This window comes from Mastigoproctus giganteus, chromosome 5 (assembly GCF_048544385.1).
Source record: "Mastigoproctus giganteus isolate SK-2022 chromosome 5, ASM4854438v1, whole genome shotgun sequence".
NCBI classification, from domain to species: domain Eukaryota; kingdom Metazoa; phylum Arthropoda; class Arachnida; order Uropygi; family Thelyphonidae; genus Mastigoproctus; species Mastigoproctus giganteus.
In genome coordinates this window covers 42,686,834-42,711,999 of record NC_143579.1, presented here as the reverse complement: position 1 = coordinate 42,711,999, position 25,166 = coordinate 42,686,834, and the positions used below count along the sequence as shown (strand labels likewise).

The window sequence follows — 25,166 nt, the reverse complement described above, 5'->3', positions numbered from 1 at the left end:
ATGGCCATTTATAACCACTCTTTGTCTCCTACCACTTGACCATCCCTTTATCCATAGTAGTAACTTGTTTCTAATGCTACATGCCCCTAATTTATAAAACAGTTATGTATGGTGCAGTGTCAAAGACTTTGTAATTAATCAGGTAACTTTGTAGTTATCTGATTAACTGTGAAAAGTAATTTTGATTAACTTCATAGTAGTATCAATCTGATTAACTTCATAGTAGTATCAATCTGATTAACTTCATAGTAGTATCAATCTGATTAACTTCGTAGTAGCTAATCAGATTGGTCAGTCAAGATCTCTCCTTAGTAAATTCATGCTGATTGCAGTATGGCTCCATTCCTATCGACTGTCTCAAAAATAAACTTTATTATAAGAGGAATACAATGTAGAAATGTATTCACAATGAAACTACTGTTGGAGCAGGCTACTGACATTGCCAACACAATTTGCATTTTGCCATTGCAAGTGTCAGAACAGTTGTTGAACTCAGATATTGATTGACATGTTGATTTAGACCAGTGAGCACATGATGTGAAAGCAGGTCATCAATAGTTTTAATAGACTCTTTATTAATCTTTGCTATTATTTCCTTTTAATGTTCATTAATTATAATTTTTTTTACCTTTTTTTTCATATATTGTGTGCAATTTGGATTAATTTCATTAGACTAAAAAAAATAACGTGCAATACCTGTGTGAATTGTTATTTCATATATGTATTTTTATTTCAGCTGTAATATTTCCAACGCTATGGGACTACATTCATATAAGACTTGCTGCATCCCCTTACATGCTGGGATTAGTAATATCTGCATTTAGTGTTTCTGGATTACTCTTTAATCCTCTGGTAGGGAGTTGGACTGATTATACTAGAAGAACAAGAATGATTTTACTTGTAACCAATGTTGCAGAGATCATTGGAAATATAATTTATTTTCTTGGTATTTCTGGTTGGGTTCTAGTAATTGGCAGACTTGTTTCAGGTAAGATGGCCATGTTACAGTAACCTTTTAGTGGCTTTATCATTAAGTAATATGTTAAAAAAGTGCCGTTATCATTTCAGAGAAGTTAGAATATATGCATATTCTAATAAATAACACATGAATATATCTGTTATTAATGTATTCATTAATAAATGTCATAATTATTATTAGTTATTGATTAATTACTAAGTCATTTATTGCAACAAATATAAAATGAAATGAAAATTCACATTGATCTCTCAAATTGTAAGATACTATCATGAGGAGTTTCCTTATGCTGCATCAATAATAACTAATGCTTCTATAAAAAGAGAATTGTAATTTTGCTCTTCAGGTATGAGCTAAAAAGCTCTAAACCTGTGTAAATAGTGCAATATAACTATAGTAAGCTATAGTGTAACTTTTATTTTTAGGAAAGTGTTATTTATTAGTGCAACATACAGCAGCTTATGGTTTGAAAGATCAATTCTTTTTCGTAAGTTTTTGCATCTTTTTTTATTTGTGAAAACATAGATCTAAATCCTACTATAAGCTGTACTGTAGTATTTATAGACATGTTCAGAGCTTTTTTAGTTCATATTTGAAAACATACAGTGGCGGGAAAAAAAAAACTGCATCACTTGTGAATTTTGCAAATAATGTTTTGCGCTGCATTTTGGGTTGCAGAAATATTCGAAATGCATTTGTTAGATGGGATATATATCTCTGTGAATGAAATCCAATAAAAAGACTCCACCTGATATACCTAATTGCCATAAATATCTTCTCAAAGGGTAAAATGCATAATTAATGGAAATATGAGAAATCATTCAAATGGCAATCATGACAACCAAACATACATTTTATTGCATTTACGTGTACAAATTACATTTTATTGCATTTATATGCTGTTTAGTAAGGTGTGGCAAGGTGCTGAGTCCTGTTGAAAAATGCGGTTTTGAATGTCTGTGTGGCGATTCCTAATAGCGGGTTTCAGGCATTCCTCCAAGATAGCAGTGTAGGTGTCTGCATTCACCATTCTGTTAATAAACTTAATTCGCCCCACCCCTTTGCTTGTTATGCACCCCCAGACCATCTGACTGGCAGGGAACTTTACAGTCAGTGTTACGCAGTCAAGATGGTATGCCTCCTATTTTCGTCTTTTGACATATCGCTTCCCATCTGAGCCATGCAGGTTGAATTTTGATTTGTCAGAAAAGATGACGATGTCCCATTGCTCTTTTGTCCATGAAACATGCGTTTTAGCCCCAGCAAGTCGCTCCTTCCTCATTTGTTGGGTCAACAAAGGCTTCTTTTTGGGCCGATAGGCATGCAGACCGCATGATGAAAGTCATCTTTGGATAGTTCATGCACTTGTTTGAACACAGCAAGTCATCTCAAAATCCAGTTTTAGATCAGGACCAGTAGCATGCTGATTACGAAGGCATAACCATTTCAAATATTGATTTTGGGAAGGCGTAGTCACTCTGTTACGGCCTGATCCAGGTCTTCTCTTCACATCACCAGTTTCACGCTTTAATTTCAGCACCCAGGATATTGTTGACTGGTGGCAGCCTATTTTATCAGCGATAGCACGCGTAGAAAGCCCTTCCTGGGACAGAGCAACAGCTACACTTTTTTTTCTTGGTGTCAACTGAACATATGGAGCCATGCTTACACCTCCACAAAACAGGATACTAATGAGTGTGTATACCATTCCATCGCCATATTTATAGAAACGGCTGATGCAATAGAAGCATTGTCTGATGCAATACCTTTGCTTTGTGACAAAGAGGCTTTGCTGCAAAGAGTCATTTTGTTGCAAAATGACTGTAATAAAAAAATATCTTATACGTTTCACTACAAATGTTACTTTTTTTTAAGGTGATGCAGTTTTTTGTCCACCACTGTATACTACAAAATGTTTTGTAGTTTCCATCCTATATTTCCTGTCATATTCAGTTATCGCTTAATACATTTATCTTTTAAAGTTCACTTAATTTCACCCAAGTTTCTAGTAGAAACTACTGATCCAAATCAGAAAAATTTCTATAATAAGAAAGGATAAAACAATATAAAAAGCATTTTGATTTAAACCTGAACTAATGATTCTAACACTGCAGGCATAGACTGTACTTTTCCTCCACATTTTTAGTCGGATGGTCATAAAAATTTTCCATTCATTCACTTCTTTCACTCTAATAGAATTTCTCACAGTAAATTTTGTTTGCCTACTTCACTGAATGTACTGATTTTCTTAATACCTATAAAGGAATTTCTTATACTTTTTTCATTTTTGGAGAGTGTCTGCTACCATTTTTATATATTTTTAAAATATAAATACTTTTTTTGGCTGAAGATAATTAGATAGCACCACAATAATAGCAAAAATGCTTAAAAACAATGTTTGTGTTTAAAATTATTTCAAAAAGAGAAGACTTGTGAGTTTATAAATTTTAAATTTGGACATGTTTCCAGTTTTTCGAACTGTTTAAATTTCTTCTGTTATTGATAATAAGATTGGATGAAATAGTCTCTCAGAGTGCACATTAAAACAACCAAATGTTTTTTAGAGTTTCCATCCTATATTTCTTGTCACATTCAGTTATCACTTAATACATTTGTCATTTTAAGGTAGGACTCTCAAATGAATGATGTACAACTTCTTAACATCTCGTGATGGTAGATACTTCAGTAATTATTTATTTTTGCATCACAGATACCTGAATTTAAAAAAAATGGGTATAATAACAAATACTGTTATTGGGAAACAATCCTCCACTTAAATAGGTAGTAAAACCATTGTACAGACCCTAAATATTAGTAGCTTGAGTGGAGCTCTCTATGTAGTTTCTTTTCTGTTTTATTTTCACTTTATTATTTTATTACCCAGACATAATGCTTGCATATGTGATATAAGAAAGGAACAAAAGGCAAAAAACAACATTAGTTTACAAATTTAAGTTTGTTCACTGGGGTTTGAATTTCAATAGGTCCTACTGCCGAAATATGTTGCTGTGATTTCAAATATGACTTAGATTTTTTTTCTATCACATCCCCAGATACATCACAATTTAAGAAATAAAAAAGTATTGTTTTTTACGAAAGTATATAACTTTATTGTATTTAGTAATGACAAATTTATTGGATTACATTTTCGTATATCAAAAAATACGTAAATACTAACAAGTATTAATCAAAATTCTGAACCTTTCATTAATCAGACCTTTGTGTCTTTGTTTGAAAAGAACGTTTAATCATTTTTCTTTTATTTACAGTGCCAGGTTTCTCTCTTTTTAAACACCAGTAGTAGTCGGCCATCATGCTTGTATTCCACCTTCCCTGGTACCTCTGCTCCATTTCCTTTATGTCCTGATGGAATCTCTTCCTTGTTTTTCGCTCATCTGTGCAAGATTTTCGGGGAAAAAATCGAGATGGGCATGCAAAAAGTGAATTTTGATGCTTGTAATGCAAGCGAAGCATTTCGAGCTAAATTGCGAAGCATTTCGAGCGTATTTTGAACAATTTTCTCATAATCCTGTGATTTATGATTTCCTAGAAAGTTTTCCATTACACTTTTAAAAGCAATCCAGGCTTCCCTTTCAATGTCAGTCATAGTAGTTCCAAACTGACCGTCTAAAACCAATTTTCTAATTTGGGGACCAGTGAAGATACCCTCCTTACTGGGGACTAATGAAGATACCCTCCTTAAATTTTGAATCAGGTAAACTGGGAAATTTACTGCAAAGGTACTTAAAGCAGTTGCCATTCTTATTCAATGCTTTAACAAATTGCTTCATTATGCCTAATTTGATATGCAATGGAGGTAAAAGTATTTTATCTGTCTTCACCAAACTTTTGTGCAAAATATTTTGCTAAAAACTGTTGTTAAAATTACTTTTTCAACTTAATTACTCTTCAACTTAATAGGTGTAGAGCCCTTGCTACTTGAACGAAGTCTGAGATACGAATGTACTGCGTCGGGAATACGCCTTAATTTACTCAATGGCTATGGATACAAAGAAAACAGCTGGCTAGTGCAACTTCTCAGTATGTATTAATACAGTAGCAGTAGTGGCATGTGATGCAAGAAAGCAAGTGTATGAGCTTATGCAGCATCAGCCAAAAAAAAAAAAAAAAAAAATCACACCATTCCCTCCAAATGCCTGTCCAGTTCCTCCTTAAATTTATTTAACCTATTAACTTCCACAACGACAGATGGAAGTTTGTTCCAGCAATTAACCACCCGCTGGCTAAAGGCAAATTTCCGCACATCTATTCTACCTCTGTCTTTTCTTAATTTGAATTTATGCCCCCTTAGGTTCGTAATCTGAACAAGTGGAAGGATCCCATCAGAATTCAGCATGCTCAACCCATTCAAGGCCTTATACACCTCAATCAGATCACCGCGCAGGTGCCTAGTCTCCAGCCGCTGCAATTTGCCGAACTTAAGCCTCTCTTGGTAAAAGGATCCCTTCATTCCTCTCACCAATCTTGTTGCCCTTCTCTCTACATGCTCAAGCAAATTTACATCCTCACTAAAATAAGTCCTCCAGACCTGTACACAGTACTTAAGGCGTGGCCTGACCATTGCCTTATACTGAGGGACAATCACCTCCTTTTCCCTGCTAGCAAAATTCCTATATATCATTGACAAAACCCCATGACCTGCCCTGGCAGCCTGTCTGCATTGCTCAGAAAACTTCATATCTGACTGCACAATTACTCCCAGGTCTTTTTCATTTTCTACCACCTTAAGTGTAGTACCACACAGTTGGTACGTTTCTCTGGGGTTACTTCTACCCATATGCAGCACTTTGCATTTGTCAAGTTAAACTTCAGTTGCCACTTCTTAGCCCATCTGCCCAAATTATCTAGATCCTGTTGCAGTAGCACACTGCCATTACTGTCATTAACAACCCTGCCAACCTTTGTATCATCTGCAAACTTCGACATTAAGCCTGGTATACCTTCATCAATATCACTGATAAATATACAAAACAACAGTGGACCTAACACCGAATCCTGTGGGACTCCACTAATAACATTAGTCTAGGAAGAGCAGCATTCATTAATTACCACCCTCTGTCTTCTCCCACTCAACCATCCTTTTATCCATTGTAGCAACTTACCCTTAATACCATTCTGCTCCAATTTGTACAATAGTCTTCCATGCACAACAGTGTCAAAAGCTTTCCTGAAATCCAAATATATGATATCAAAATTATTTTTTGCATCCAGTTCCTTTGTAACCACATCATAATATCCTATCAAATTTGTCAGACAAGACTTTCCCTTAACAAATCCATGCTGTATCTGAATTATTGCTGCAGTCTTGTCTAGATGATCCTGCAATGCATCTTTAACCAGTGACTCCATTATTTTATCCATAACAGAGGTTAAACTAACTGGTCTGTAATTACTCGTGTCACCCTTCGATCCCCCTTTGTGAATTGAGGATATATTTGCACATCTCCAGTCCGTGGGGACCTCCCCTGAGTCCAAGGATGCTCTCATAATTATGGCTAAGGGTTTTGCTTAGTTGCTTTGCCGCCTCCTTTAATATAACTGGATAGATCCCATCCACCCCAGGTGCCTTTCTTATGTTTAACTTCAACAATTTCTCCTCCACTTTGCTCTCAGTTATTACAAAATCATTAAGCACGCTGCTACAATTTGATAACTTTCTGCCATTTTCAAACCTTAATAACTCCTCATGTGTGATTGTAGATGCAAAATACTCATTCAGTTTGTTTGCTATCTGAGCAGGATCATCAACAGTCGAACCATCGATATCAAGTGGACCAATCAGATTCATCCCCTTCCTTTTAGAGTTTATATAAGCAAAGAAATCCTTTCTGTTTTTCTTAGCCTCTTTTGCCAAAGATTTCTCGTAATCTGCCTTCGCCTGCCTAACCTCCTTTATTACCTGATTACAGACTAGCTTATATCTGCCATAGGCTTCTGAGTTGCTTGATAATTTATATGCATCCCATGCATTTTTCTTCTCTTCTCAGTACCACTCAACTGCTGAGTAGTACTGAGGAGTACTATTCAATTAATCCCTTTAGCCCTTATTTTATGCATCCTACAGCAGCACAAATTCTTAAAATGCCTGTACTGTGTTGCCTAAAGGCCAGAGGTACAAATGTATGGTACCAGTAAATGTATATAGCAAGTGTTACATGCAAGCTTTATTCTTCTTCATAATATGATGCATTCTCCCTGCTGCAATGTAAAAATTATTTCAATTATGCATGGAGAAAAGTACAGCAACGATTTAAATACCATTCCTCTATCCCGAGACACAGTCTCAAGGCATATTACAGTTATGAAATTCAATTTATTAAATCGATTGAGAGAAAGTCCAGTTTTCGCAATACAGTTAGATGAATCCACAGATATTTCAAACCTTGCTCAACTTATTGTATATGTTGGATACTGTTACGAGGGGATATTTTGGAAGATTTTCTATTTTGCAAAACTTTGGAAGGAAGAACGACGGGCCAGAAGATTTTTGATTTTATAAATATTTTCTTTCAAAAAAATAATCTAATGTGGAACAAGTGTGTTGCAATTTGTGCTGATGGCTGTATTAACAGGAGAAAATAAAGGTTTAAAAGGCAAAGTGAAGGAAATTGCTCCTATTATAGTTATTAATCATTGCATTATACACAGGGATGCATTAGTAGCGAAGGTAATGCAAATTTATTTGCACAAAACTTTGAAAGATGCAGTAAGTATTATCAACCTTATTGAAAGTAGAAGCTTAAATAGCAGACTTTTCACTATATTTTTTAATGAAATGGAATCCTTCATGGCCTTAAACTTGAAGTTTTATTGTTTTTATCAGATACATATCAGAACCTTGCTCAGTTGTTTACAAATCAAAAATGGCTTGGAAAACTTAGCTACCTTATTGATATACAGTGGATTCCGGTTATTTGGGCCACCAGTTAATCGGGGCAGCCGTTTATTTGGGGCAAATCTTAAAAAACAGAAACCAATCAAGAAAATAGCCAGGGTTTACTTAGTTTAATTGGGACAGCATGCCATTTAATTGGGGCAGGAGACCGCAGCACTAGAGATTACCCTATGATTGTCTCCAACAGTACCACATGGTTCGGTTGAAATTCTAGAGGTCAAAACCATAAAACAATAAAAACAATTAGCAGTCACCTGTTTATTGGGCTTTTCTGTTAGTGAAATCTATCATAAACGTACAGTATACTCGATCTTACTGAATTTGCGATAATACCGACAGCTGGAATTCTGTGGGTTATTATGGTGAAATGTGTTTACACTTCCATGAAATCTTCAATCATATAAAAAAATTAATTTTCAGATCTTCTCTTCATTCCTATTTTTAAAGCTTTGTAACTCGTTACTCACTTGCGCGTATTGTGTTACTTGCAATTTGTGTGCTCTGTTCTTTGTTATTGATTGCGTATCTTTTTACTATTTTAAATTTTAACCTCCCCCGCCCACAAATGTCAGTGAACAGAAATGTCAACTAGTTCGTATGTACATATTACAGTACGTATTAATTATTCTGATTTTCACGTATCATTTAATTTTTTAATTGGCAAAGTAATAAAGGGTAAATTTGTGCTTAATATATCTTTGCTTTTATAGCTTGTGGATAATATTCCTCCTATTTTCGCTAATTAGAATCGCTGTTTAATAGAATTAAAATTCAATTCACAAACGTGATCACAATGACCGGCGCTTACTGCACATTGTATAGTGAACGGTACTTTACTATGTTGAGTTCGTCGTAACGTGATTTGATGGGGGGGGGTACATTGTATTTTTAACTATTTACGTGAAACTTCGGATAATTGAGGCAGTCGCTTAATCGGGCCAAAATGCACTAGTCCCGATGTGTCCCAAATAACCGGAATGGACTGTATTTCAAAAACTTAATGATTTAAATTTAAGCCTTCAAGGACAGGGAACAAATATATTAATACTCAGTCATAAAATAAAAGCTTTCAAAAATAATCTTAACCTTTGGAAAACTGAATTTGAGCGTAATAGTATTGAAATGTTCCCATGCTTTTCTGATTTTGTTAATAGCAATAATATTGACATTTTACAATGTAAGGATATCATTGTCACCCACCTAACAATGCAAATTCAGAATTTTTCTAAACAATTTAATATATCTCCAAAAAAAGTTTTGGAGATACATTAAATTGGATTGGATTCATGATCCCTTGCTTTTGAAATTTCTTCGTGTCCCAAAATTACCATTGAGCAAAAGGAAAATCTTATCAACCTGTCATCTGACGAAGCATTACATCTCGTTTCAAGACTACTTGTGAAAAGTTTTGGCTTTCTCTTCAAGACGAGTATCCAGAATTATCAAAAATGGTGATACAAGCATTGTTACCTTTCGGGTCTACATATTTATGTGAGGTTTGTTTCTCAAAATTAACAGCTATAAAAACAAAACAGCATTCCAGACTTCATCCAGATGTCACAAGATCAGCGATTTCAAATATTGCATCCAAATATTGGTTATCCAGGCTTATCCTTCTCATTAATTGTTTTGTTTTGTATTTGTTCATTTTTAATTGTTTTGTAATTTTAATTGAAGAATAAGAATTTGATTTGTTATTTTTGCTGTGTTCAGTTACAATATTAAACAATTATTTTAATGTGCAAATTAAAAAGGAAACAATTGTTTTATTCCTTTCTCAGTACTCGAATAAAATTTTCTACTACATAATTTATAAAATGCCATTTTTCTTTAAAAATCTGGTCATCCTCCCTCTGGGGCTTTCCATTGGGGGGGGGGAGTTGCATCAATTTTATATTTAATAAAGGGGGTCATGAATGAAATAAGTTTGTGCGCCACTGGTCTACATAATGCTTCCTTTGATGTAATGTCAGCCTTAGATATTTAGCATGACAAAGATCGGAGCATCTGATATTTGCAAATTGAATTATGTGGGCAGGAGATGAGAGGAATGCTATTTTCAGACTCACCAGATATACATGATTAACAAAAAACTGACATATTAGCATTAGTAGAGGCACACGATGCAAGAAAGCAAGTTTATGCAGCATCAGCCAAAAAAAAAAGCTCTGATTTCACCCCTCCATTTGTTCCGAATACCTGTCCAGCTTAAATTTATTTAGGCCATCAACTTCCACAAAAAAAGATGGAAGTCTGTTACACCAATCAACTACCCCCTGGCTAAAGGCAAACTTCCGCACATCTGTCCTACAACTGTCTTTCCTCAATTTGAATTTATGCCCTCTCAGGTAATTATTCTGAGCAAGAGGAAGAATCCCATCAGCATTGAGCATTCTCAAACCATTCAAGGCTTTATACACATCAATCAGATCACCTCGCAGGTGCCTAGTCTCCAAACACTGTAATCTGCAAAACTTAAGCCCTTCTTCATAAGAGCGACCCATTGTTCCATTTACTAATCTTGTTGCCCTTCTCTGTACTCGTTCCAACAGCTCCACATCCTTCTTAAAATGAGTCCTGCAGACCTGTATACAGTACTCAAAGTGTGGCCTGACCATTGCCTTACACAAGGGGTTAATCACCTCCTTATATCTGCTAGAAAAATTCCTGTATATCATTAACAAGGCACCATGAGCTACACTTGCAGACTGTCTGCACTGCTCAGAAAACTTCATATTTGCCTGCACAATTACCCCCAGGTCCTTTTCATTCTCTACCACTGTCAGTGTAGTACTACACAGTTGATACATTACTCTGGGGTTACTGCTTCCCATATGCAGTACTGAACATATTTTTAAATGTTAAACTTTAGTTGCCACCTCTCAGCTCATCTGCTCAGCTTTTCTAGATCCTGTTGCAGCAGTCTGTCATTAGTGTCATTAAAAACCTTGCCGACCTTTGTATCGTCTGCAAACTTCGATATTAAGCCTGATATACCATAACCAATATCATTAATAAATACAGAAAATAACGATGGACCCAACACTGAACCCTGGGGGACTCCACTAATAACATTAGTCCACGAAGAGCAGTGTCCATTGATTACCACTCTCTGTCTTCTCTCACTCAACCATCCCTTTATCCATAGCAACAATTTGCCTCCAATGCCACACTGCTCCAATTTGTGCAGCAGTCTTCCATGTGCAACAGTATCAGAAGCTTTTCTAAGATCCAAATATATGATATCAAAGTATCCAATCAAATTGGTCAGACAAGACTTCCCCTTAACAAACCCATGGATCATTAGCAACTAAGGTCATATTGCTCCGAGAATATGCAGTCGTCATTCCCTGACCTTTCCGCATCCTCCATATTTGGTAGTCACGGGCTCTAACCCTGGTCTAATCAAGAAGCGTGTGCTACGCACTGCTGCTCCTGCCCACCTGGCTATTGAGGAGCCCAAACCCATGCTGTGTCTGAACTATAACTGAAGTCTTGTCTAGATGATCCTGCAATGGTTCTTTAACCAGTGCCTCCATTAATTTCCCTGGAACAGAAGTTAAACTAACAGGTCTATAAGGCGCCTCCGTAGCCAGGTGGGAAAGAGCAGCAGTACGTAGCACATGCTTCTTGATTAGACCGGGGTTTGAGCCCATCACCACCAAATACGGAGGATGCGGAAAGGTCAGAGAATGACCACTGCATATTCCGGAGCAATATGGCCTTAGTTGCTAATGCACCTAAAAACCAAATAACAAACAAAGAAACAAACAGGTCTATAATTACTTGTGTCGCCCTTTAGTTCACCTCTGGCATTCCTCTCCCTGAATTGGGGTCACATTTGCACATCTCCAGTTCATGGGTACCTGCCCCAAGTCCAAGGAAGCTCTCATAATTATGACTAAGGGTTTGCTTACTTCCTTTGCTGCCTCCTTTAATATAACTGGATAGATCCCATCCACCCCAGGTGCCTTTCTTATGTTTAACTTCAACGATTTCTCCTCCACTTTCCTCTCAGTTATTACAAAATCATTTAGCTCACTGTCAAAGTTTAGTTCACCTCTGGCATTCCTCTCCCTGAATAACTTCTTATGATGCTTCTGTAGCCAGGTGGGCAGGAGCGGCAGTGGGTAGCACGTGTGAATGTAGATGCAATCTCATTTAGTTTGCTAGCCACCTGAGAGCAGGATCGTCAACAGTTGAACCATCGATGGTCCACTGGATAATCTGATTCATCCCCTTCCTTTTAGAATTTACATAGGTAAAGAACTCCTTGCTGTTTTTCTTTGCGTCCTTTGCCAAAGATTTCTCATAATCTACCTTTGCTTGTCTAACCTCTTTTGTGACTTGGTTACAGACCAGCTTATATCTATCGTAGGCTTCCATGTCACCCATTAATTTATATGTATCCCATGCATTTTTCTTCACTGCTACATGTCTCATAAGTTCATTTGACATCCATTTAGGCCTAAACCTTGAACAATATTTCTTAGTTGGTATGTAAAACCTAGTAGCTTCGAAGATATTTATAAGTTATTCCAGGATATTGCTTTTATTGCATGCTGAGAAGTCATCAGTGACAGGAATGTTGAGTCCCCTTTAGTAGCTAGTGATTCTGGAAATGAATCAACCCTACTAGAAGAATCAATATCAAGAAAGTAAATTGATCAACTGATTCATCATTTAAATGTTACCCAACTTCATTTGATTTGATTTTCTGCTATGTTGGAGTTTTTTACATGAGAGAGAGAAGAATCAATCTCATAGGTTTCTGCATGTTTTCCACTTGTCTTCACTAAAATGCACCTTGCTCTTGTTTTGTGAAATACATGTAGAAACCTATGAGATTGATTCTTCTCTCCCTCATGTTGATAAAACGTGATTCTAAATGCATTTGAAACATCACTCTGATCAAACTGTCAAAGAAAGAATCTTTTGTAAATAACATAGTGTCAGTATAACCTCTTTTATCATGGTGAAAATTCAAAATACATTAATAAATTAGAATTTTCTCTTTCTAAGCTTTTTTTTTTTATATATATATTCATGAAATATTTTTCCTAGGAATGGGATCTTCAGGAGGTGTTGCTATTCTTGCTGATATAACACGCTCAACTAGATCTGATGAAAGAACTGCAATTATTTCATTAGTTGTTTCATTTAGACAAATAGGACTTCTTGTTGGTCCAGCACTTAATTTTTTTCTTAGGGAGTTTAGCACTAGCATTGGTCCCTTTCCTTTGGACAAATATTCATCACCAGGGGTAAGTATTTTACTTATATTGAAAATGTGATCTTGTTTGTTGTGTCAAGTAAGATTTTGGATTTCTGTTCAGGTTTTTGCAAATGCAACACATAATATTTCTTCTGCTAAAATTAAAATGGAACATTAATAACACTAGGCAGCAAATTAAAAAAAAAAAAAAATTAACTGAAATAAAAGCAGATGGTTTTGTCCAGATTGATACTCTGCTTTTTGATTTCATAAATGAAATTTAAAATTTTCTGCTATGTTGGAGTTTTGAACTACGAAATACTCGTACTACTATATGTTGCACAATGCTAATATTTAAATAAACAATGAGATAAATAAAGAAATAGGGCCATCATTATTTATTTATATAAGGACAATGGTTTCAGCCCTTATTAGGGTATCCTCAGTGGATCAGCAGGTACTGTAAACCCCTGAACAACCTAGTGGAAAGGTGTATCCACAATATATGAGATGGTGCAGTAAATGAACTAGATATATTTAAGTCTAGGGCAAAAGTCTCAACCACGTAAGCTATAACTATGGTCTGAGTAGTGGCCGCTTTAAATAAATAACAATATACCTCTCCATTGGTGAATTGCTTTTTATTTAGAGTAGTACAATACCAGGGCAATTCATATTCATTGCAATTATTTAGTCTGTAGTATGCCACAGTATAATTTTTGCTTTCTGATAGCTTATACCACACCAGGCTGGCTCACTATCTTGACAGTTCTCATCACTTGGATATGCTCTTCTTGAATCAATGTGTTTTGCAATTAGAAAAACAAAAGCTCTTCCCCCCCCTTTCAGTCATGTGTCTTTCCTCCACATGATTTACCATATTCAAATTCTATCCAGTATATAAGAATGACACCACATGTAAGTAAAGGAGGTAGTTTCAACTATGCATAGGATGTTTATTGTAGCAGTCAGACGGTGATCTTGATACAGTGAATCCTGTACTCACATACAGGTATCTCTGCTGAGAAATAAACTGAAATATATAAATAATTACTCAAATATAATATTTTGTGGATTCCATGACTCTTCCACTTTCTCAGAGATGAATACAGATATATATATATCTACTCTCCTTGTTATTGTCCCATCTGGAAAGATTCTTTTTAAAATATGCTTGCTTCAGTTGAGGGTGTAATTATTCAATTTCAGGTGGAGGAAGTTTGGTTTCCTCCTCCTCCTCCTCCTCCTTCTCCCCCCTGAGTTATTCTGGTTGTTTTCAGTCTGTACAACATGAAAATTGGCCAGTATGCATAAAATTGTACAAACATAATACAAAATGGTGCAATATGGCTTGCACCTAAAACCAACAACCTAGAAAAAATGGACAGATCCACCTGAAATCTTGCATGCATAATTGTGACCTATATGGATGCAAATTCCCAGCATGTTAAGCTAATCATTGTAGTAGAATAACCAACAAAATATGGTTTTCATTGCCCTGATGGGAATCTAAAGTTGCTACAGAAATGGTTGTGAAAGTTAGAAGGCAAATAAAATGACAAGCAAAGAACTGTTCAAGAGTACTCAAGGCAGCGCTGTGCACAGACCAATATGAGCAGTGATTTGCCACACATTGGCTGTCAAGCTTCTGACAACCCAAGTAATCTAACCCTTTCTTGGTCTTTGAAAAGTATGCAGCAACTGATGCCAGGGGAGAGAAGACCCAAAAAACTCATTAACATTTCTGGAATGGACAGTTTCAATAAAAATTGTTTAAGATGTTTGATTTATAACAAATATGCTAAAAATTATTATCTATCATTAAATAATTTGCTTCGATTGATTAAGGACAGAGAGGTTGAATTTTTTGGAAGCTATGTGTGTCATTACAAATTGGCCACATCAAATTACACCACATCATGAAAGATTTTGAATTTGAATTGCAGAAGCAGGATAATCACAAAGTTTTAACTGAATGTGCAGTTATAGCAGTTTCCAAGAGAAGATAGCTGCAAAAAATGAAACATTATCTTTTTTTGCAAAATCCTTGTCCAGTTATTTACATAATAATGATTATTATTATTATTTTAACAATCCCCAGACGTTACCCATATCTATGGCCATGTATTCTGTCTGTAGAAGTGTGTGTACACGGATTGATTTTACAAGCAGTGTGAGCTAAAAAATCCAGAATAACTCACAGGGAAATGCTACTCTTTCTGCTTAAAATCAAGCAGAGGGAGTAGGGATTTTCCAACTATCCTTGATCGAAGAGGACTTTAGAAATTCCTTGTATGCAGCAACTGATGCCACTGATGCTAGGGGAGAGAAGACCCAAAAGACTCATAAACATTTCTGGAATGGTCAATTTCAGTAAGGATTGTTTAAGATGTTTGATTTATAACAAATATGCTAAAAATTATAATCTATCATTAAACAATTTGCTTCAATTGATTAAAGACAGAGAGGTTGAATTTGTTGGTAGCTGTGTATCATTATACCATGTCATGAAAGATTTTGTATTTGAATGGCATAAGAATGATAATCATAAAGTTTTAACTGAATGTGCTGATATAGCAGTTGCCGGGAGAAGATAGCTGCAAAAAATGAAACATAATCTTTCATCACAAAATCCTTGTCCAGTTATTTACATAATAATAATTATTATTATTTTAACAATCCCCAGACGGTACCCATATCTATGGCCATATATTCTCTCTGTAGAAGTTTGTGTTCGTGTATTGCTTTTACAAGCGGCGTGGGCTGAAAAACCCAGAATAACACACAGGAAAACCCTAGTCTTTCTGCCTGATCTCAGGCAGAGGGAGTAGGGCTTTTTCAACTACCTTTGATTGAAGAGGACTGTAGAAATTCCTCCTGTTGCTGATGAGACCCAGACTGCTCCAAATGGGTGACAAGTGGTTAAACCTATATTGTCATAGAGGATCCAGTTATTTACATAGATGAAATGTGTATAGTTATGCATCCAAAACCAAGGAAGGATTAGCAGGATGAATCCAGGAGCTGTCATTTCAAAAGTGCAAGTAGAAGTGACATTGCACGGTTTATTTTATTTTCTGCATGATGGTAATGAAAATAGTTGGATTCCGAATGCGAGTCTGCTGTTTCACTCATAAACAAACAAAGGTGAGTGATTACCACTGATGGATGTTGAGTATTTTTCAATGAATGGGTTACAAACCAGTTATTGCCCAGTTTTTCAAAAAGAAGTTTAATTGTCGTTGACAACATCCAGCAGCAAATGAATAGGAGTACAACAGCTGCATGGAAAAAATACATCAAATTATGGCTGTATAAAAATAATATTTCTTATCCACTGGATGGATTGAAGACAACTTTCAAGTCTTGTGCAAGAAAATAAACTTGCAGTGAAACATTACATTAGAGATGAACGTATAGATGAGCATGGCCATTTAGTTTTGTGGTTACTGCCGTACATTGTCTTCGATCCTAAAGAGCTCTGCTGGACTCAGTAAGTCATATTATGAAAAAAATGTGAATCAAACGTAAGTGCTTTATGGTAAGAAGCATTAAATCAGGTGATAATCGATAGATAGGGGCTCAATTTATATGGTATTTGAGAGATTTATATTTATGCTCAATTTATATGGCATTTTGTACAAAATAATTATTCAGTCAAAGGTGATATGATTGAAGAAAGAATAATAGAATGACTGATGTCTTTTATAAATGGCAGTGAAGATGAAACTGATAACCATCTGAGAGTAAAAATTTTAATAGTGATTTTAACTGTATTCTCTAAAAATGAATGCATGTTTGTAATTATTCTTTCTCTTATCATTTTTAAAGGCAGCATAGTATTTAAAACTGAAAATGTGCAAATTTGGTATTTTTGCTTTTATTGCATTCAATCAAAATAGGCTCCTATGAATTCTTTTGAAAGTCAGGGTCAACAATTTTGGTAAAGAATAGCCAATTATTTATAACTTTTCATACTTAATTTATAATGTTTGTAAACTAGTCATTCATAACAAGCTTTATTTATAGTCTGCCCATCTTCTAGCATTTATTTGAGACCTTTTTTGAATTTTTTTTGAATTTGAGATTGAAATAAAAATAGTTAAAAACAATACACTTTAAAAATTATTTTTAAAGGCAGTATAGTATTTAAAACTGAAAATGTGCAAATATAGTATTTTTGCTTTTATTGCATAGGGTGGTGAGATAATTTTAACATATATTAAAATATGTAATTTTTAATTAAATTATATACGTTTTAAATTTAGAGAAGGGTACTGCAAAAATTTTAAATGTTATTAAATTAAGCTATGTGCATTTTAAATACTCAGGAAAGTACCACGAAATTTTTGTGATAGCTGTAGTTTCTGAATGGGGAACATATGCCAGATGGATACAATGCCATGCTGATGTGATGATACAGTTTCCAAATAGCAACTTCCAGAAAGTCTGAAGTTAAATGAGATGAACTTTACTTAAAATTTCTGTTTATATTCCACAGTGAGCTTGCTAAATGAGTTTTATTATCAGAAAGTAGGTTTTTTAATTTAATTACTATGATTTTATTTTCAGCTCTTTATGGCAACAATGTGGAGCATAATGGAATTTTTATATCTCTTTATGTATTATGAGCTTTTATATTTAACAGAAGATGAACAGATTGTTACAAATTATGATGAAAGTTCATCTGTACGTGAAACTTCTGACACCAGTACAACTAGTTCTCATTCATCAAAGCTGGTTGCATTTCTTCAGCCATCAGCTTCAGCACCAACATTACTGATAAGTGATTATGATGCATCTAATGAGGAAGAAAGAGAAGAGGAGGAGGAAGAAAGAAGGGAAGCCAAGTCATTTTCTCCAGGTTTAAGAAGAGTAAAGACAACTGGTAATGAACTTGTTACCTCCAGTGCCAATTTCCAGCATTATACTTCAGATGCTTTTTATTTGGACAGTGAAGATGTTGCAGATTTAATGATTGAAAATGCAGAACAATATATTGTTAGTGCCTCAGAAACTCATGTAGCATTACTTTCGTCAAGGTTGTCAGAAAAATCACTGGGCAGAATAGAGAAAAATTACAGAAAGGATCACAATAGAGTTGCGAAAGCAGAAACTCTTCACAAAAATGGTTTATCTGAATCTTGTGAAGAGGTATTGCCACTGTCGAAGTGGCAAATTTACTCTAATGGTGGGTATACAGATATTAGTTTTGTAATTTTAGTAATGTCATTTTTACATAACTGTACACATTATCATTAAGCCTTACACACACTTCTTTGCATACATTTAGAAGAAATTTTAGTGACTAACTGTAAAGTTTTAGTTGTTAAAATTTGAAGAATCGGGATAGGAAGCAACATGACCTGCACATAAGTTTGTCAACTGTGCTACTTTTTAATTTTTTTTTCTGTTAACTACATTCTCCTCAAGGACCAAATAGGAAGACAAATGTTGTACTTATCATCAATTTATAATTTTGTTATAAATTGATGTACTTATCATCAATTTATAATTTTGTTATAAATTGATGTACTTTCAGTAAATTTAAATCTCTGTATACTGAAATTGAGGGAAAAAAATCAGGAAATAAAAATTTAATGTTACATTGTGTTGGGAATAATTTGATGTTAAAGAGCTCTGCAATGAATGTAGATTACGCTACTTCCCACTTTCCTAATGTAAGTCTGTAGATTTACTGCTAGTATTACTTAATTTGTTATCTATTTATTGCTACTAGTTAATTTTTAACTTAAGGTTAGTATTAGTGATATGGTTAAAGGAAGTTCCAGGCTTTTGCTGCACCAGCCAGAAAAATAATAATATAAATAAAATAAAATAAACTACCTTTGTGTTTCCCTCCTCACACAGGCACCTATCCAGTTAACCCTTGAATTTCCTCATGCTATCAGCCTTGACTCTGCACAGAGGTAACTTATAACTTATTTCAGTAATTAACAACTCACTGGTTAAAAGAAAATTTACTGCAAGCCAGTCTAAACCTCTGTCCCTATAATTTCAGTTTATCTCCCCTAGTTCTATTATTATTTATGACCATGAAAAGTTTGCCCTCATTCATTTTGCTATAATTTCCAAAAGCCTTATTAGACTTTGATCAGATCTCTTCTAAAGCAGCCAGTTACCAAGCCATGTAGTTCATGAATTCAATGTCTACCCTCATATGGGCATCCTTTTGCTGATCTAATAGCATTGCTATCTTTGGATCCTTTCTAGAAGCTTGATGTCTTTTTATAGGTATGGTGTTTATCTGTACAGCATTCCAAGTGTGGTATTACAATTATCTTGTATAGTGGAATTATCTCCTCATCTCTACAATGAAATGTTCAGTAAATCATTGATAAGACACCATGTAAAGCCCTGCTTGTTGCCAGTCTGTACTACAGAGACCTCCATGTTCAAATCTGTCATAACCCTCAAATCCCTTTCTTTCTCTATTGTTTTTAATTTAGTCATCCCACAAAGTATACAGCTTATTTTGGGGTTACTCTTCTCCTTGCATTTTAAAGCGTTAAAACATAGCCACTTTTCTGACTAATCTTGAAACTGTCCAGGTCATTATAAAGGAGTGCTGCTTAACACTGATCATTAACCACTCTCTTGAGCATATCATCTGTAAATTTTGGCATCACTCGTGTATTCATCTCTCAATATCATTTAAGAAAATCAGAAACAGCAGTTGTTCCAGTACAGATCCTTGAGAGACCACATTTCTGACATTAACTCATAGGGAAGACTATAAAGCGTTTAGGGTGTAAGCCTCAAGCTATGGAAAAGTCTAGACTATGTATAAGTATAGTACGAAAGCATCAATAATACATAGCCAAATCAGAATGAACAGAATATTGGCAAAGTGGCATCGTTTTATCTCATATTGTGAATACCTTCACAACGAATTGCCATGGTATTGCACTACTTCGAATAAGTAACGCTTCACCTGAAGAGAAGACTAATGTTACTTATTCTCAGATGGATACCACCACCCAGATGGCACCGTTTCAGGGCTTTTTGTATTTGTGTGGGATAATAACTTGACTATCCAGTTGTCCCTATTAGACTTAGAAAAGCAAAAAGGTAGAGGGAAAGTAATAGTAGGAGTGGAAGAGGAAAAGAAACGGTGTAGAAGAATGCAAGGAACAGTAACTCCTTCAACTCACACCACTCAAAAACTCCTTGAATAGGCAACGCTTCCCCAGTGGAGAAGGCTGTTGTTACCTATTCTTGGAAACTCCTGACATCATCAGGCTCCCCCTGGTGCCGTTTCAGGGCAGTTTTGCCCTTCTTCGGTGGGTGGGTAGGTACCCGAGTGATGCAATGATGGCAAAAACAGTTATGAAGTATAACTGCACAATATGAGAGATGCCTGATGGTGTATGATGTATTTAGACTATAAAGCATTTAGGGTGTAAGCCTCAAGCTATGGAAAAGTCTAGACTATGTATAAGTATAGTGCGAAAGCATCAATAATGCATAGCCAAATCTGAATGAACAGAATATTAGCAAAGCGGCATCTTTTAAGTTATATCTCATATTGTGAATACCTTCACAACGAGTTGCCATGATATTGCACTATTTTGAATAAGTAATGCTTCACCTGAGGAGAAGACTAATCTTACTTATTCTCAGATGGATACCACCACCCAGACGGCACCATTTCAGGACTTTTCCATAGCTTGAGGCTTACGCCCTAAACGCTTTATAGTCTAAATACATCATACACCATCAGGCATTTCTCATATTGTGGAGTTATACTTAATAACTGTTTTGCCATCATTGCATCACTCCGGGGCGCCTCCCGTAGCCAGGTGGGAAGGAGCAGCAGTGCATAGCGCACACTTCTTGATTAGACCGGGGTTTGAGCCTGTCGCCACCAAATACAGAGGATGCGGAAAGGTCAGGGAATGACCACCGCATATTCCCGGAGCAATATGGCCTTAGTTGCTAATGCTCATAAAAACCAAATAACAACAGCATCACTCGGGTATCTATTCACCCACAAAAGAAGGGCCAAATAGCCCTGAAACGGTGCCGTCTGGGTGGTGGTATCCATCTGAGAATAAGTAACATTATTCTCCTCAGGTGAAGCGTTACTTATTCGAAGTAGTGCAATATCATGGCAACTCGTTGTGAAGGTATTAACAATATGAGATTAGCATTAGTAGAGGCATTTGATGCAAGAAAGCAAGCTTATGCAGCATCAGCCAAAAAAAAAAAAAAAAAAAACTACTTCCACTTTACCCCTCCGTTCGTTCGAAATACCTGTCCAGCTCAGCCTTAAATTTATTTAGGCTATCAACTTCCACAACAAGGGATGGAAGTCTGTTCCACCAACCAACTACCCGCTGGCTAAAGGCAAATTTCCACACCTACATCTGTCTTTCCTCAGTTTGAATTTATACCCTCTCAGGTGATTATTCTGAGCAAGAAGGAGAATCCCATCAGCATTGAGCATGCTCAAACCATTCAAGGCTTTATACACCTCTATCAGATCACCTCGCTGGTGCCTAGTCTCCAGACACTGTAATTTGCAAAACTTAAGCCTTTCTTCGTAAGAGTACCCCTTTGTTCCATTCACTAATCTTGTTGCCCTTCTCTGTACTCGTTCCAGCAGCTCTACATCCTTCTTGAAATGAGGCCTCCAAACCTGTATACAGTACTCTAGGTGTGGCCTGACCATTGCCTTATACAAGGGAATAATCGCCTCCTTATCTCTGCTAGAAAAATTCCTATATATCATTGACAATACACCATGAGCTACTCTTGCAGCCCATCTGCACTGCTCAGAGAACTTCATATCTGCCTGCACAACCACCCCCAGGTCCCTTTCATTCTCTATCACTGTCAGTGTAGTACCACAGAGTTGATACGTTGCTCTGGGGTTGCTGTTTCCCATGTGTAGTACTTTACATTTGTCAATGTTAAACTTCATTTGCCACCTCTCAGCCCAATGTGCTCAACCTTTCTGGATCCTGATGCAGCAGCATAGAGTCAGTAGTGTCCTTGACAAACCTGCCTATCTTTGTATCGTCTGCAAACTTCGACATTAAGCTTGATATTCCATCATCAATATCATTTATAAATACAGAAAACAATAATGGACCCAACACTGAGCCCTGAGGGACTCCACTAATAACATTAATCCACGACGAGCAGTGTCCATTGATTACCACTCTCTGTCTTCTCCCCCTCAGCCACCCCTTTATCCACAGCAGCAATTTGCCTCCAATGCCACACTGCTCCAATTTGTGCAGCAGTCTTCCATGTGCAACAGTATCAAAAGCCTTTCTAAGATCCAAGTATATAATATCAAAGTTATTCCCTGCATCCAGTTCCTTTGTGACTGCATCATAGTATCCAATCAAATTGGTCAGGCAAGACTTCCCCTTAACAAAACCATGCTGTGTCCAAGCTATAACTGAAGTCTTGTCTAAATGATCCTGCAGTGCTTCTTTAACTAGTGCCTCCATTAATTTTCCTGGAACAGAAGTTAAACTCACAGGTCTATAATTACAGGTCTATAATTTGTTAACAGGAGAGATTGCTTCAACAGGGATGGGATACACTTAAATAGAAAGGGTGCAAGAATATTTGCTGATGCTATCGAGGCAGTGTTAGGTGGGTCGGAAAACTGCTAGCTTGGGGGGAGACAAAGACGAATAGATTAACAGTAGCCACTGGCAGAGGTGAAAGAGATTCTTGCACTGCTTCTATTGGAATGAGCAGAAGCCTGAAAAACAAGATGCAGGATATTTCAGAGACTGCCGGGAGGCATTACGGTACAAGTAAACACATGGGTTGTGTTAGGGTAGCTAAGAATAGAAATAGGTGCATGTATATTTGCGTGTACACCAATGCTAGGAGTTTAGTAAATAAATTTGATGAATTTGAGGTATTGCTAAAAACATCAAAGGCAGATATTGTTGGGATATCAGAGACGTGGTGTCACACAGATATAAGGAATGCAGAACTGGAATTTGGGGAGTACAACGTCTACAGAAAGGATAGACTGGATAGGGAGGGAGGAGGGGTTATGCTATTAGTTAAGAAATACATAAAATCCAAGGAAGTGAAGCCAGTGGACATCGCTGGACAGTGCAGTGTCGAGTCAGTTTGGTGTGACATAAGCATTGGGAGATCAAATTTGAGAGTAGGAGTGTGCTATAGGCCTAATGACTCTGATGAGTATAATAAGAAACTGTACAGGGAAATAGAGTGGGCCAGTAAATCAGAGAGTCTTATAATGGGAGATTTTAATTTCCCAGATATTGACTGGAATTTGTGGTCTGGTCACTCACACACTAGCAAGGCTTTTATGGATTTATTGGATGATTGTTTTCTACATCAGCATGTTTGGGAGGCAACTAGAGGGAGGAATACTTTTGATTTGATTATCAGCAGTGATTCTGCATGCATTAGGAATCTGCAGATAAATGAACCACTAGGTGGCAGCGATCACAGTGTGCTGAAGTGGGATTTACTCAAAGAGGTAACTACCATTAGGGGTAAAGGGAAGGGTTATTGCTTTCGTAAAGGCGACTATGATGGACTGAGACAGTATTTAAATTCTATACAGTGGGATCAACTGATGATGTTACCACAGCAAATGCAAAATGGGAAGCATTCAAAGAACTTATCTTGGAAGCTATTAGGCTTTACATACCAACTAAGAAATATTGTTCAGGGTTTAGGCCTAAATGGATGTCAGATGAACTGATGAGGCATATGGCAGAGAAGAAACATGCATGGGATACATACAAATTAACACATGACACAGAAGCCTATGATAGATACAAGTTGATCTGTAACCAAGTTACAAAGGAGGTTAGGCAGGCGAAGGCAGATTACAAGAAATCTTTGGCAATGGATGCAAAGAAAAGCAGCAAAGAGTTCTTTACTTATGTAAACTCTAGAAGGAAGGGGATGAATCAGATTGGTCCACTTGATATCGATGGGTCAACTGTTGATGATCCTGCTCAGGTAGCTAACAAACTAAATGAATATTTTGCATCGACATTCACACATGAGGAGTTATTTAGCGAGGGGAAAGCCAGAGGTGTATTCATCTCTAGCAGTAAGCTAGAGAATCTTGTAATAACTGAGAGTAAAGTGGAGGAGAAATTATTGAAGATAAACACAAGAAAGGCACCCGGGATGGATGGGATCTATCCAGTGATATTAAAGGAGGCAGCAAAGGAAGTAAGCAAACCCTTAGCCATAATTATGAGAGCTTCCTTGGACTCAGGGGAGGTACCCACAGACTGGAAATGGGCAAATGTCACCCCAATTCTATGTCCTTGTATCCCCCCAATCTAGTAGTTTTCCGACCCACCAAACACTGTCTCGTAGCATCAGCAAACATTCTTGCACCCTTTCTATTTAAGTGTATCCCATCCCTGTAGAAGCAATCTCTCCTGTTAACAAGTACAGTCCAGGCTGAAAAAAAATTCTACCCCTTGAGTCTTGCACAATCTTTCCAGGGCCGAATTGATCGACAAGGCTCTCATCATATACTCCCTCCTATCGTGTCTGGGCAGAATTGCAGACACTTTCAAATTCAACCCTATTTCATGGCTTTTTTTCAACAGTGACCTGTACTTGTTAAGCAATTCTGCCGGTCTCCTACTCTTGATATCATTAGTGCCAACGTGTACAACTATATCAACTTTTGTGCCCTTAAAAGATGATATCTGCTCTACAACGTCATCAACCTTTACCCCTGGTCCTGTTCCAATTACCCCCAGGTCCTGTTCCAATTACCCCCAGGTCCTTTTCATTCTCTACCACTGTCAGTGTAGTACCACAGAGTTGATACGTTGCTCTGGGGTTGCAGTTTCCCATATGTAGTACTTTACATTTGTCAATGTTAAACTTCATTTGTCGCCTCTCAGCCCATCTGCTCAACCTTTCCAGATCCTTTTGAAGCAGCATAGTGTCAGTAGTGTCCTTGACAACCCTGCCAATAACTTTAAACGATGCTGCTTTGCTAATATTCTGTTCATTCAGATTTGGCTATGTATTATTGATGCTTTCGTACTATACTT

General features: G+C 36.5%; 1 protein-coding gene across 1 annotated transcript in view; it reads left to right on the top strand.

Moving 5' to 3' along the window:
- Positions 1 to 17,696: 17,696 nt before the first annotated feature.
- LOC150085330 (uncharacterized) overlaps positions 17,697 to 25,166 on the top strand; it is a 79,149-nt gene continuing 71,679 nt past the window's right edge. The window contains exon 1 of the mRNA XM_090373155.1: positions 17,697 to 18,298. Coding sequence (XP_090229281.1) covers positions 17,707 to 18,298 — 592 coding nt within the window. The 5' untranslated portion in view covers positions 17,697 to 17,706. The remainder of the gene's footprint in view (positions 18,299 to 25,166) is intronic.